The 14,798-nt window shown below is 39.6% G+C and overlaps 1 protein-coding gene across 1 annotated transcript in view; it reads left to right on the plus strand.

Annotated features, from left to right (window-relative positions):
• KNTC1 (kinetochore associated 1) overlaps nucleotides 1-14,798 on the plus strand; it is a 79,582-nt gene that overhangs the window by 33,672 nt on the left and 31,112 nt on the right. The window contains exons 30-38 of the mRNA XM_077835278.1: nucleotides 610-744; nucleotides 2,831-2,950; nucleotides 5,518-5,587; nucleotides 5,663-5,730; nucleotides 8,143-8,432; nucleotides 9,506-9,678; nucleotides 9,883-9,980; nucleotides 11,211-11,352; nucleotides 12,164-12,220. Coding sequence (XP_077691404.1) covers nucleotides 610-744; nucleotides 2,831-2,950; nucleotides 5,518-5,587; nucleotides 5,663-5,730; nucleotides 8,143-8,432; nucleotides 9,506-9,678; nucleotides 9,883-9,980; nucleotides 11,211-11,352; nucleotides 12,164-12,220 — 1,153 coding nt within the window. The remainder of the gene's footprint in view (nucleotides 1-609; nucleotides 745-2,830; nucleotides 2,951-5,517; nucleotides 5,588-5,662; nucleotides 5,731-8,142; nucleotides 8,433-9,505; nucleotides 9,679-9,882; nucleotides 9,981-11,210; nucleotides 11,353-12,163; nucleotides 12,221-14,798) is intronic.

Raw genomic sequence — 14,798 nt, forward strand, 5'->3', positions numbered from 1 at the left:
AACATCATTGACAGGAACAGAAGTTTAGCATCTGCAAGCTAAATTAGATCACTTTGTTAAACTTCTAAGAAGATATAGGTAAACACAAATAAATACAATTAGTATCTGTTCTTAATTCTCTAACAATACAGGCCTACATTTCAAGGACTGTAGTCTATTTAACATGGCTTTTCTAACTATCCACAAAGAATGGCCCTGTTTACCATTTCAGTACTCTTCTAATATGTCCTTAAAGGTTATGTTTGGGTCATGCAGCCTGCTGGTTGTTTTAACCCTTGCTGGCTCAGCATCACAGCCCAGCTAAGACGGGTATAAATAGCAGTGTAGTTGGTGAGGCACTGCTTAGGCAAGTAAAATCCAGATGCACTAGAACTTTACGGTATGTACCCTGCATGGCTCTCTACATGCCCAGGGACTGCCTCTCACATCTACACTGCTATTTTTAGCAGCGTAGTGTACTGCTGCCTCCCTGATGCCAGAGCTTTTCCCTGCTGTAATGAAAGGCTCCAGCATTGGGGAAAAGCTCAGGCAGGGAGTCAAGGCCCTGGCAGTTCTACTTCTAAACATTTCCAGCAAGATTTAGTATCCATGTCTGTTTTCTTGTTTCAGAGACTCGTGAAATACATTCTTAAACAAGATACCCCTACTTCTTTGGAAGATGCTTTGAACATTGTAGCAGCATACATGTTGCCAAGTGTGGAAGTCTATATTTTGAGGATGGTGGACCTGATTGATCGAGATAGGGTATGAAAGTTTTAAGAGTCATTTGGTCTCTACATTTAAAAATACTTGGGGCCTATTTTTCAGAACTGTGCACAGTTACTGCAGTTTGACAAACATCTGTGTATGCAATTCATTCAATCATACTACTAACACTGGTTGTAGCCAGTATGATAGTATTGAAAATCAAGCCTATATATATAGACTTATATATGAGTAAATTAAATTTATCATGGTTTTCCATGAACTAATGCATAGTCACTGAAAGCATGTGTACACTACAGAAACTACCATGTTTTGACATAAAGTGTAAAACATGGTAAATCCTCCTTCATTCACTGTCAGAAAGGATGAAAACAGTGTATGCTAAAATAAGGTATGCTAGAAATCTTCTAAGAAGCTTTTCTGCAGTTGCTGTTGAGTGTGGTTGACTTTCTCCAAGCCAGCAAGAAAAAAAAAAGTCATTTCTGGCTTGGCAGAATTGCCATATTTGACACAAAAAGAAAAGGAGGACTTGTGGCACCTTAGAGACTAACCAATTTATTTGAGCATAAGCTTTCGTGAGCTACAGCTCACTTCATCGGATGCATACCGTAGAAAATACAGAAGATGTTTTTATACACACAAACCATGAAAAAATGGGTGTTTATCACTACAAAACCAGTCAGTTTCCATGTTTTAAAGAGAGCCTAAGAGTTGGAGTATGTCACAAACCATTTTTTGTGGGAAGGGGTATTGAGCAACTCTACTAGCACAAACACCCTCCTTCTGCATCCCTGTGACTAGCAAGTGGTTTCCTCTTCTGCAGAGCTGTCTGACTGGCCATTTTAGGTCACAGTTCACCAAAGCACTTAAGCATATCCTTAAGTCCTATTGATGTAGTGGAGCTCAGGAATGTGCTGAACCTTCAGCATGCATTAGTAGGGAATTCAAGGCTTTAGTACTGCTGCATTATGATAGGAGACTGTTTAGTCATTGAATTGCTGGTCACCTTTATCTATGATTTAAGGCTAAGATTTTGTCATGGTTATTTTTAGTAAAAGTCACGGACAGGTCACTGGCAATAAACAAAAAATTCATGGAAGTCGTGACCTGTCTGAGACTTTTGCTGCTGCAGCTCCATGGTTTCCCCCGCCACCGTGGTGACGGGGAGTTGTGAGGTTCCCCTTCTGCCTGCGGCAGCTGGAAGCTCCAGGGTGAACATATTTCCCAAAGAGAAAATGGGACGCCCTGAGCCACTCACCAGAGGTTTCCCCTTTCCCCCTGCACAAGGCTGTCACCTATCACTGGAACCTTGAGGAGGTTTCCCCCCTGTTACTGCTGTCACTGGAACCCTGCCAGGGCCCCGCTGGCTGCCAGCCCCAGAGTCCCACAGCCCCTGCGGCTGATGCGGAGAATGTCAGGGAGATCTCTGAAAGTCATGGATTCCGTGACTTCCATGACCTCCGTGACATAAAGGTAGCCTTATCTATGATTATTCTTGCATATCAGGATCTGGGTCTAGGATATTCCTCCCTGTAATGGACCTGCAGTGTGGTAGGCTCCTCTAACTGAGGAAAGGAACCAGACAGGCCCCCTCCAAAGTACAGTTTCTGACCTTAAAAATCTGAAAGTCACTTTTTCAAAACTAGCCAACTTCTGCTATTCCACTTTCTTACCAGCATGTGGTAATAAAAGTAGTCATACTTGTGTAGTGCTGTAAATGTAGAAGCATTGTACAAATGCTATCTAATCAACGGTTTTGCAAGAACTCTTAAAGAAATTGCTTTTTTCTTTACCTATTGTAATTATCAACAAATAAACTTGCAGTTTAGCTGCCCTCAGATCTCTGAATCAAAGGATCTACACATGCTAAAAACTATTCTGGGATGTTAGCGAATTTGTATGTTATGGCAAACTGTCTGTTCTATAAAAGGAGAAAGTTAATAGACTCCCCAAGTTGTAAATTGAACTTAAAAAGTCTCTCATCTGGTGGGGCACCATTATAATGTCAGACAGTAAAGAGATGAGATAATATGCATAAGATAACTGACAAGAAAATTCAAGTTCTTTCAACAGCAAATACTAAGTCTTGTCAAACTATTTTTGACTTATACCTTTTTGTTTTCAGGGAGAGGAATCTCTAAACTTATTAAAATCTCTGCCTCTTGCTGACGCTGAGAAAGTTGCAGAGAGATTGTCTATATGGGCAAGACTGGTATTACAGAAAGAAGCAGATAATTCTGAAGAGGTACTAACTAATTTCACTTCACAAAATACATGTACGTTGATCATTCTAAATGCTGCTTTTAACACACGTAGAAAAAGAGGGTGATTAATGGAGAATTGGTAAAAGCTAATGTACCTTTCAGAGATATGAAGGTGAATATCTTTTGCTTTCTGTATCCATTCATCCATTTGTAAAAAAGCAAATGATGTAAGGTAAAACCACTTTGTCAGAAATGTTCCCCATATTTTTGAGGCACATTTCATCTTGGGTACAGAGACCTGCATAGTTGCCTCCCATGAGTATTAATTAAATTACAAATGTAAATCCTAATTTGGGGCAGTTGCTCAAAAGGCATTAGACTGGGACTATTCCCATTCTCTACTCAGTTTAGCCTCTCAGACATGCCTGGCTCTCCAGGTTTCAAACGCTGTCTGACCTGCAGACTTTCAATACCAGTGGCCGACAGCCACGTGTGGTGTGTCTGTTGCCTGAGGGAGAGACACCTTTCCCAAAAGTCCCCACTGCAAGAAATTTACAGCGAGGACAAGGAAGGCTAGGGACCTTCAACTAAAACTATTAATGATCAAGAGATCCCTCTGACCTGCCTCCGACCCCAAGTCCAGGACACCTCCTCACCAGTCCTCACCTGCAGGTAAGGTCCTTGGTCCTAAAAAAGCCACAAAAAAGTGGTCTTGCTCTTCGCCACACCATGATTCGCCTCCTAGAAAGTGATCTCCGACCACAAAAACTGCCCCAGTACCGATGGCATCAAGAGCTCTGGACTGCGAGGCACCGGGGCCGTCCGGTACTGAGACGTCCTGAGGAGCAAAAGACTTGGTGCAGTCTAGCTCTCATAGGAGCAAAACTAAGCCTCCTAACTCAACTCTGAGGGAACCAAACAAACCTCAGGCACAGAGCAGCGCTATGGCCCACACTCTAAATTCATACCCAAGGTCACCTCCCTCTTCCATCTCAACGAACCCATTTACTTACCTGTATTCTTTCCCAAGCTGCACGCAGATAACAGGGAGGCGTCCCTCCACAAACTAGACATTCGCAGAGCGCTGGCGTTCTATGTAGAGAGAACAAAAATATTCAGGAAATCGTCCAGGCTATTCATATCCACAACAGAACGATCAAGAGGCCAAACCATTTCCAAACAGAGACTTTCTAAATGGATCTCTAATTGTATCCAGTTTTGTTATCAAAATTACAAGCTGCAAGTTCTTCTGGACTTCGCACACCCTCCTACAGCTATGTCCACATCGATAGACTTTCTCAAAGACGTATCCATCATTGATATTTGTAAAGCAGCGACCTGGGCATCGCCCCATACTTTCATCAAACATTATGCCCTGGAACAGCAGTCAGCTGCAGATGCTCACTTTGGACTATTGGTGCTCTCCACCGTGTATACATCAACTCCGAAGCCCCTTCTCTCCACTGAGGGACACTGCTCTTCGGTCACCTAAAGTGGAGTGTCCACAGGGACAATCCACGAAGAAGAAGAAGAGAAGGTAACTCACCTTGTGCAGTAACTGAGGTTGTTCGAGATGGTTGTCCCTGTGGGTGCTGCACTACCCACCCTCCTCTGCTCTACTTTGGAGTTTCAGCTTGATCCTCTGGGGGTAGAAAGAAGGAACTGGGTAATGGTTGGTTGCATGTGCGGGGTAACCGCTCAGAGTGGCACAAGACGGCTGCCGTGCCTGTGTGGTCAACTGGGGCACTGCTACCACGAGTCTCCGACTAGAAGTACAGGGCACCAAGACATCTAAAGTGGAGCACCCACAGGGCCTCGAAGAACCTCAGGGCTTGTCTATGCTACTGCGCAGGGTCGATCTAAGATATGCAACTTCAGCTACATGAATACCGTAGCTGAAGTCTACGTACTTAGATCTACTTACCGTGGTGTCTTCACTGCGGTAAGTTGACAGCTGACCGCTCTCCCGTCGACTCCGCTTGCGCTTTTCATTCTGGTGGAGTACCAGAGTCAACGGGAGAGCACTCAGCAGTTGATTTATCGTGTCTATATTATTGCAACCCCTGCTGGATTGATTGCTGCACACCGAGGGGTGTTACAAGATGAGTAACCTTCTCTTTCAATACTTGCAAGTTATGGATATGCACTTTCACTAGTAAGAATAAAATGTATTTTAAAAATGGCTATTCTAGGCTCTTGATTCTGTTTTTGTCTAACTAAATTACCAGGTGTGTGTTGTGTTGTTTTTTTTGTTTTGTTTTTTCAAATCTCATTTATAATCCAGTAAATTGCTGTGACTATGGTAAATAATTTTGGTACTACAATGTTACATGTACAAAGTATACATATTTGTATTATTGAATTTCTGTTTCCTTTGCTTTTGGATTCATTAAAATAAATCCTAGAAAAATAAGTAGTCTTGACCATGTCTTCACTATAATGAAAGCTTGAGAGGTCTCTACCTGACATTGGTAGTAATGTCTGAATATTGCCTATATTAGATGTAATTGTGATGGCAGCAGAATTAGTTAATCTGAGCTGTATACCTAAGACTATTTACCTACAAAAGGCCAAATGAAATATTAACTTATCACTATTTTTTTTCCAGCGCAAAACACAAATGTGTATAACAAAGACACTTGTGGAGGTTCTTAAATTCCTGCTTAGCATTCAGAAAGGTAAATTGTAACTTACCCCTTTATGTATTGTCCCAGTAAGTAGCTCAATAAGTAACTATTTTTCCTATCTTACAGAAAATCCTCTGAAGGAAGATGAATGTAAAGCAAACTTAAAAATGTTTGAAACACTTGCTAGCTTGCAGGTAAGTATTTTATAGTTACAAGAAATTAAAATAAGTTTGAAATTACCCTGAGTAATGTTATTAAATGATGCATTTTTAAAAATCCATCCTATTAAAATGTAATTTTAGCTACTATTTTACTATGTTCTCTGTGTGTAATAGTGACTTACAAATAAATTTAAAATGATCAAATGGCTATGGATGATGAAGATTGATCAAGAGATTTTGTCATTTAAAATATTATTTCCATGCTAGTATTTTAAGGAATATAAAGCAGAGTGGATAAAATAAATATATATCTTTTTTAAAAAATATACATTAACCCTGATTTTATTTACATTAAATATGTTTCTCTTTTTTACTTTTAAACAGGTTTATTTTTAATTTGAAATTATGACAACCTATGTTAAGACATAAACTTAGTATAACTTAAATTTAATAAAACTAATGTGCTGCATCAATAAGCTCTCCTCAAATTTTTATGAGTTAAAGGCTTCTGATTATTTAATATATACAGAATCAGGGGGAAAATATCAGCTCAAATTTTATTAAATGTCTCAAATGTCATGTACTATATTCAGTATCTATATTATTTTCAGTCTTTACAAAGATGTTGGTATTTACATTTTTTCAAATGTGAATACTTCCAGTTTCTGTTGTGTAGAAATGATTTTGCCTTAATTACTTTTCGTTGCAGTTTAGCTAGCAGGTGCAGAGAGAACACTTTTAATTTAATTCCAATTTCCATCTAAATGCAGCTTGACAGAAGTTGTGAATAAAAAATCATATAGTAAATAAGAAATGTGACTCCCATTTCTAACACAATAAAAAACGTAAAAATTAAGAATTTTGAATAAATGTATCTTGAGCTTTATAACTGCTTAAATAAATATGTATAGATATAGTATATCCTCCTGGTTAGCAAAAAGTGAAGTGTGAAACTTAGCGTAAAAACTATATTTAGTTGCAAATCAATGAGAATGAACCTTTCTTTGGGAAAATAGCCCAAGAAAACAAAATTAAAATGGATTTAAATCAAGGTTTCTTGCTTGCTGATTTAAATCAGTCCATCCTGGTTTAAAGTTCCCTGGGCATATGTTGTTGGTGGCTGAAAAAAATTCATACCACTTAATCTTGAGTTAGGGCATATCTACACGGTGCAGCAAGACACATGCTCGGAGTATGATTCTTAGGATTCTTACTAGACAGGAATTGTGGTCTAATGGACAGAGCACCTTAATGGTACAATTTTAAATGGTCTTACATTAAAGAACACCAGGGAACTTTTATTGTGCACCTTCAGGGTCGCAGGGTTTACACAAACCAGTTAATGCATAACACTTCAATGTTCTTTAGAAATCAGACCTCCATAATGCGCATTGCCTTGTTGTGTAGACATGCCCTTAGTGGTGTTGATGTTCACCGTTACTTTTATGGCATGCTCCAAGCTAGTCACTGCCTTGTTAGCAGTGACTTGCTCAAAGCCATGCTGTGAGTCATTTGCAGAGTTGGGATTAAAACTCAGAAATCTTTTCCTGTTTTCTGTTAATGTGCTCTGTTCCAGTCTCCTTCTAGTGTAGCCTATAGGGCTAGCCTGCTTGCTTGCGTATATATATATTTTTGTGGTTTTAATTGTTCATTTTATTATAATAGGTTTATAGGTTTATATTAAAGTAGTTTGGCTGTAATGCAAGGGACCTACAGGCCATATCCTGTATGTTGAGCTAAGGCAAAGTGAGTAAACATACATTTGGGATTAGATAAATAGTAATAAGTTAAGCATAAGGTTCATATATGGCTGTAACCTTTAACTTAAATAGATAAAGGATGCATTAAAGTAGGCTGGCTTAGGGAGCTTTCCCGAAGTTCATGCCCTCGGTAAACAGATACACCACAAGGAAAGAACCAAAATAACCGGAAAAACAAAAATAACCAATGTAAAACTAATTTAATATTATTAATATGTAGGTATATGTTATTCATACATACAAACATACCCACCTATAAAGTGTACCCCAACGTTTTGGTGGGTAAGAAAACTAAGTTTGGTCATGGAAGAAGGGCTCAAGCACCCATGCCCTATAAGAGGAGTGACCCACCATGCCAAGGAGGCATCTAAGCGTCTAAGCTGCTTCTTCTAAGTTTTGTGTTTCGGAGCTTGTTTACTAAGTTTTCTAAGTGCCAAGCTTCTTTGTTCTTAGTTTATTAGTCTGTTAAGTTTTAGTTTTAAGTTTTAAGTCAGTTAGGTAAAATTCTAAGTTAGCTTCAATAGCTTTTAGCTCTCTAGCTTCTTCTAAGCTCTGTATCCCCCACTCAAAAAGTGAGAAACCTGAGGCAAGGCTGGAACTTTGTAAAAACTTAAACAAAACAAATTTCTAAAGTAAGTCACATGAGTAAGAAAGTTCTGTTCTATTATTTCACTTTTTGTTGCAGGAGGATTTTGATATCTTTATTTCAGTCAAGGATTATGGGAATCATTTGTTGATGTCTCAGCTCCTTGAAGAGCACATAAAAGCCTATGAAAGTATCCAATCCATGGCAAAATCTAGAAAAATGCAAGCAACAAATTCCAAAGATGACAGTAAAACAAAGAACCGTTCCACTGAATCAAGACTTTACAGACTAGCTTTGCTTCTGCAAAGGACAGAGCAAGAGTTGGGGGCAAAGCTGGCACTGAGGTCATTAGATGCTGGAAAAATTGAAGAGGCACTAAAGATATGCAGGTAAAATTTCAGAAGAGTTTAGGACTGGTTAGCATTAAGGTAAGAAAAAGTATGCAGTAAACTATTTCTGGTACTCTGCAATAGTAGCTCTGGTAGCTGTAATGCAAAGGCAAGATTGACTAGAGGGAAGAGGAGCCGCACAGCAGATCCACTTAAGCAATATACTGTGTTGTGTACAAGACTGCAAGAGTAGGTTCACCTTGGATTGTTTGGAGCCTCCCCGTGTGTTTTTCCATGACATGGTTATTAATGCCATCCTCTTTACTAAGGCTAGGTCTACATTAAAGAGTTAAGCGATGTAGGTGAGTCGACCTAGGAGCGTGAAAAATTTGCACCCTTGAGCGGCATAGTTAAGTTGGCCTAACCCCCAGCATAGACAATGCTATGTCAACAGAATTATTCTTCCGTCGACTTCGCTACCACCTCTCGGGGAGGCGAATTAACTACAGCAACAGCAGAACTCCTTTCCTTGCTGTAGAGGATAGCTACACTGAAACGCCACCGCAGCACAGCTGGAGCACTGCAGCTGTGCCCCTGCAGCTTTCCTAGTGAAGATAGCCGAGGTGAAGGATCTCGGTAACACAGCTGAGCGAGGGTGTGTATTTTAATTATAGCAGTTTAATACTGTTGTACTGGATGAAGAATCATTCAGGTAGACAATATTAGCCAGCCACTATATATAGCTGAGCTTCCTGAGTCCCATGAATACAGGGAAACCATCCAAACCCTAAGCTATCCTGCCTTTGGTAGCTGAAACTCTTTAATCAACACACCTGTTTAGTTAGGGCCCTCAGTTACTTTTCAATTATCTTCCTGAAAGTGGCACAAAATGGAAGTTAAACTAAAATAATTTATAACTAATTTCACAACAGTCTGTAGTTATAGACAAGCACTTGTCCTTTTTCTTGCATATCAGTTTATTCAGATTTCAGGACCAGCAGCACCACCTATTGGTGAGCTAATTCACTTCTTAGATTTTGTTGGATTAATATTAATACCTCAAAAGAAAGACAAGTTATGAGTTTGATCTTAAATAAAAATCTAACATTAATTTTCCCTTTTTTTCATTAAAGAGATTTATATGAACATCACTGTAATGAACAAACAGGGAAATTGCTGTTTTTAGCTTGCCAAAAGCTTTGTCATATGTTGGGAGCTGACGTTCCAATGATCACACCTAAAGGACTGAACTTTCCAGCAGTGATAAATGAGATGGCATGCCAAGCAGCTACAATATGCAGTCCAGGTAATCCAGTATCATAGTTTCTTATTTATGTTCATGATGAAATCTAGATTTTCAGACAAATCACTTTTCTATGAAATATGAAAACAAAAAGTGAATATCTATGCATGCATACCTCTGTAAAAATGGGTGACACCAGATGGTGATTTTCTTTATGATAGAGAATGACTTACATAAAAGAATGACAATAACTTTAATTTCTCACAGATCTGTTATTAGATTCTCTGGAGCTATGTAAATATACATTGGCTGCTAAGGAAATTTACGGGCAATGCCAAATAGAAAACTATGGATTTATAGCAAAGGTAACATCTTCCAATTTAAACAATTTGAGGCTTAAATTTTTCTTTTACAATGGTTTATGAAATATTCACTGTTTGTGCATCTTTGTCAGCTTGCCGAGGAATATCTAATCATAGATGCTAATTAGCTACTGCCATCCAGACCTAAATGATATTATCAACTCCTCTGCCTCATGTCTCCTATATCCCAGAACAAAAACGATTATATCTTATATTATGCATCTTGTCTTGCCAAAACATCTGTTTGGGTACCATTATTAATACTCTTAATGTAATGTCTATTAATTTCTGTTGCCAAGACAGCTTGAAATCATAGAACACTGATTCTGAAAAAGCTTTTACAAAAAGTGGTCAGGTTATACAATGATATGTATGTGGGTGGTTGGTTTTTTGATAAATACATGTAGAACTTGGGGACGCTCCCATCAGTTAACAACTTTAAGATACCATTCAAGAGTTTGATCTATCCCTTTGTTACTGTTTTTGTTGTTTGTTGAGGGCCAACAGCAGTTTGGGCTGCGCAAAATGTCAGGATCTTACAGTCTAACTAGCATAGACCAAACAGGTGGAACAAATAAAGGCACTTATGGCCTGGTGCAAAACTCACTGAAGTCAATGGGAATCTTTCCACTGACTTCAATGAGCTTTTGATCAGCCCCTGATTTGGGATTCGAGAGTGCAATCTTAAATGGTTAATTTTCAGTTCCATTTAGTTCTTGTGAAAACTAATATTAGAAAATGCAAATGTTCTCTGGAATGCTAACAATAAATGAATACACTTTAATGCACTGGTTAGTATTTTTCAAAAAATAATGCACATGGAAATTGTGCCTGAAACACATATACAGGAGCAGCTGGCCAACCTCCATTAATTCAATGGAGAATTAGTTGAGATTAAATATATGGGATTGAAAATTCAAAACAAAAACACAAGATTTTTGTTTTTTGTTTTTAAAAGTCAAATTAAAAAACATCTCCCTTTCAAAATTAGTGGGCGTTATGCCCACAAAAGAAGTAGGGAATGTCTTTCATTCCCAGTGCCCAGCAAAAAAAAGTATCTTGAGGACATATTTTCAGACATGAGCATCTTTTCTTCCTAAATTTGGAAACTTGATCTGTAATGTCATGCAATTTATTAGTTTTACAATCATGCATACTTTTTAGCTGATACCTTTATGGAACTTTACATGCATTTTATTACCTGTTCATATTTTTTGCAATGTGTTAATTTAGGCAGCATCTTTTGGAGCTGATAAGGATCCTTATGAAGAATGGACTTACGATGATTTCTTTAGTGAAGATGGAATAGTTCTTGATCCACAGATGGCACTCCCAGTTGCATATGAAACTATTTCTTCCCTTGTGCCTGTTGCTGGTAATCTTTATTCCTTAATATTATGCGTTAGTGTACAGTCTTTATCCCATTTCATATTAAACTGTTTTTAGGTAGGAATATATACATAATTCAGTACACAATTTTTTTGAAACCGATATCATTCCCCAGTCTTCCCCCTAACAAAGGTTTTTGATAACTTCAGCAATTATGAATAGACTTTTGCATTGTATTAGGTGTTGTCAAGAGACTTACATTTTCAGTTATGCATCAGAAACACTGAATATTCTAAAACTATTTATTTCTTGTGTAGAATGGTAAATATACACTTTCATTTTCTTAATATTTCATTGTATAAATATTTCATTGTATTCTAAATATTTCATTTTTTATCTATAAGCATTCTTGGATAGGGTCAGATCTATTTATAAATGATATACTAATTGACTAGTAAGCTGAAAATCAAACTTTCTGAGTATGAAGGAAATTGTATTTGGCTGTGGTGGTTTTGGTTTTGGTTTTTCCCTCACATGGGAAAATGTCTGAGATCTATAGTCCCATCCAGGCAAAGGAATTTACACATAGCTCCAGCAGGGTTAATGGAAACAATCTGTTTATATTTCTTCAGGCATAGATGAGAAAATGGTTCCCCTCTTACGAAGTAACATCCAGTTATACACAAGAAAATCACAGAAAAGATCCTAGCTCTTACAGTCAGAACGGGGCACTAATTAATTTTCTAGCTTTATTTTCGTATTGGTTTCAAAGTATAATATTTTAATAGTAATTTCCAATGTTTATAACTTTGCTAAGATCTTAGTGCACTGCTCACAAACATTTGTCTCATTTGCAGATAACAAGATGTATCCTTTGGACTCTGTAAGCTTGGCAAACTGTCCATTTATTAAAGGTACTATGAAGACATAGTAAAAGCACAAGAGTAAAATACTCTAAAATGTTACTAAGTGTTTAATTTAATCCCACAAAAGCAAGAACATACCTATTTAATGCTAAACAATTGGTTAAGACTTCCCACTAATATGGAATATTTATACCCATACATGGCCACAACCCTCTGTTATAAACTACAGCTGAGGACCACTTAAAAACAGTGCACAACACAGCTTTTAATTTAGTTACCGGTACTGACTGTATTGTAACTATATTGTACCTGTGCTCTAGAGATTGCCCTTCTTTCTGTTTTATTGCTGAGTGTTAGTTTTGACCTATAGAGCTCTTCATAGGAGACAATCCTCTGCATCTTAGAGAACCCATCTCTTCATGTCTTATTCCAGCAGCTGATCAACTTGGGTGCCTGAGCTGTCTATCTTTAGATAGGTTTTTATCTGGGGACAGGGTACTCTTAGTGGAAGGTCCATTATTAATGAGTATTATTATTATGCATTACAATAATGCCTCAGGGCCTTGTTGTAGGCAGTGTACAAACACACCCGCCTGCTCTGAAGAGTTTACATTCTAAATGGACAAGACAGGCAAAAGGTGAGAAAGAGGTATAACATACAAGTGGAAGATCGGAAACTGCAGTACAGACAGCCTAAGCAACTTGTTTACCATGTAGGAAATTTACAGAACTGGGAATTGAACCCAACCTATCCTGAGTTCCAATCCAGTACTTTAACCACAAGACGATCCTTCATCTCTCCTTCTTGAATATGAAATGGACCCCTGCCTCCCTCAGTTATCTTACAGGGCACGTCACAAAGCTATACACTTCCTCAGGGATGGGTTGAATGTGGATGAGTGGGTTGAAGATGGAAGGGTTTTATTTCTATAGTTGAACCTCAGAGTTACAAACACCATAGTTACCAACTGACCAGTCAGCCACGCACCTCATTTGGAATCGGAAGTACACAATCAGGCAGCAGCAGAGAGACACACACACACAAGAAAGCAAATACAGTAAAGTACTGTGTTAAATGTAAACTACTAAAGAAAAAATGGGAAAGCAGCATTTTTCTTCTGCATAGTAAAGTTTCAAAGCTGTATTAACTCAATGTTCGGTTGTAAACTTTTGAAAGAACAACCATAACATTTTGTTCAAAGTTAAGAACATTTCAGAAGAACCTCCATTCCCGAGGTGCTCATACTCTGAGGCTCTCTTGTATGTGTCCAGCACTTTTGGAGAGGCCCATTTGTATATATCTAAAATGAATATAACTGTCCAAAAATGGACCTCACATACAGATTGAACAAGAAGATTGACATAATACAACTCTATGGTAACCCACACAGGAGTGTTCTTGAAACAGAAAAGCAATTGTCTACTACAGGGGTCTCAAACTCAAATGACCACGAGGGCCACATGAGGACTAGTGCATTGGCACGAGGGCTGCATCACTGACACACCCTCCTCGCTGCCCCTGCCCCGCCCCCACTCCACCCCTTCCATGAGGCCCCGCCACTGCCCCGCCTCTTCCCACCGCTTCCCTGCTCCCATTCCAACCCCTTCCCCGAAGTCTCTACCCCAACTCTGCCCCCTCCCTGCCCCAGGGGGTGCAGGAGGGGTGCGGCAGAGGGTTGGGGTGCAGGAGGGTTTTTGGGGTGCAGCAGGGGGCTCAGGGCAGGGAGTTGAGGTTCGGGGTGCGGGCTCCAGTGTGGCAGCGGCATGCACCAGGGCGCTGCCCTGGCCCCTGCGCCACTCCGCTCCGCTCCAGGAAGCAGCCGGAACCATGTCCCTGCAGCCCGGGGGAGGGGGGTGAGGGCACAGGGCTCTGTGTGCTGCCTTGCTGCTCCTCCAGGTACCTCCCCTGAAGCTCCCATTGGTTGCAATTCCCCATTCCTGGCCAATGGGAGATGTGGGGGGCGGTGCCTGGAAGCCATGGCAATGCATAGAGCCCTCTGCCCCCCCCCGCCCCCCAAGGCCGCAGGGACGTTGTGCCGGCTGCTTCAGGGAGCGTTAATGGGGCCACAGGGGGCAAGTCCGCTGGTGGGATCCGGCCCGCGGGCTGTAGTTTGCCCACCCCTGGCCTGGAGGTAGGCTGCATGCGGGCCACGTGTTTGAGACCCCTGGTCTAATACTATGTTTGGGAGGCAACATGATCCAGTGGATAGGGCACTTGATTGGGAGTCAAGAGACCTGTATCTGCCACTCACCTGCATGCCTTGGGCAGATCATTTTTACTTTTATGCGCCTGAGTTTCCTCATCTGTAAAATGAAGAAAATGTTACTGACCTTCATTTCTAAAGCACTTTGAGATACAGATGACCAGCTAATTAGTACTAATAATACCCTGTAGGTCCTTTCATAGCGAAGAGAAGAGAACTGCTCAGAAATGACTGATTGTCTCTGCAAGAGTCCACAGCTGACAAACAACATCTGATTGTTAACCTAAAGACGATTTTTTTATTTAGGCATTAACTTCTGAACATGAAGTTTGTAAAGGAGGCTAAAATTGACCTACCAATATCATCTGCACCATTATCATTATTTTTTAACAAAGAATACCTTAATGTAGAGAGAGAGAAAT

This window comes from Eretmochelys imbricata, chromosome 15, assembly GCF_965152235.1.
Source record: "Eretmochelys imbricata isolate rEreImb1 chromosome 15, rEreImb1.hap1, whole genome shotgun sequence".
Classification (NCBI taxonomy): Eukaryota; Metazoa; Chordata; order Testudines; family Cheloniidae; genus Eretmochelys; species Eretmochelys imbricata.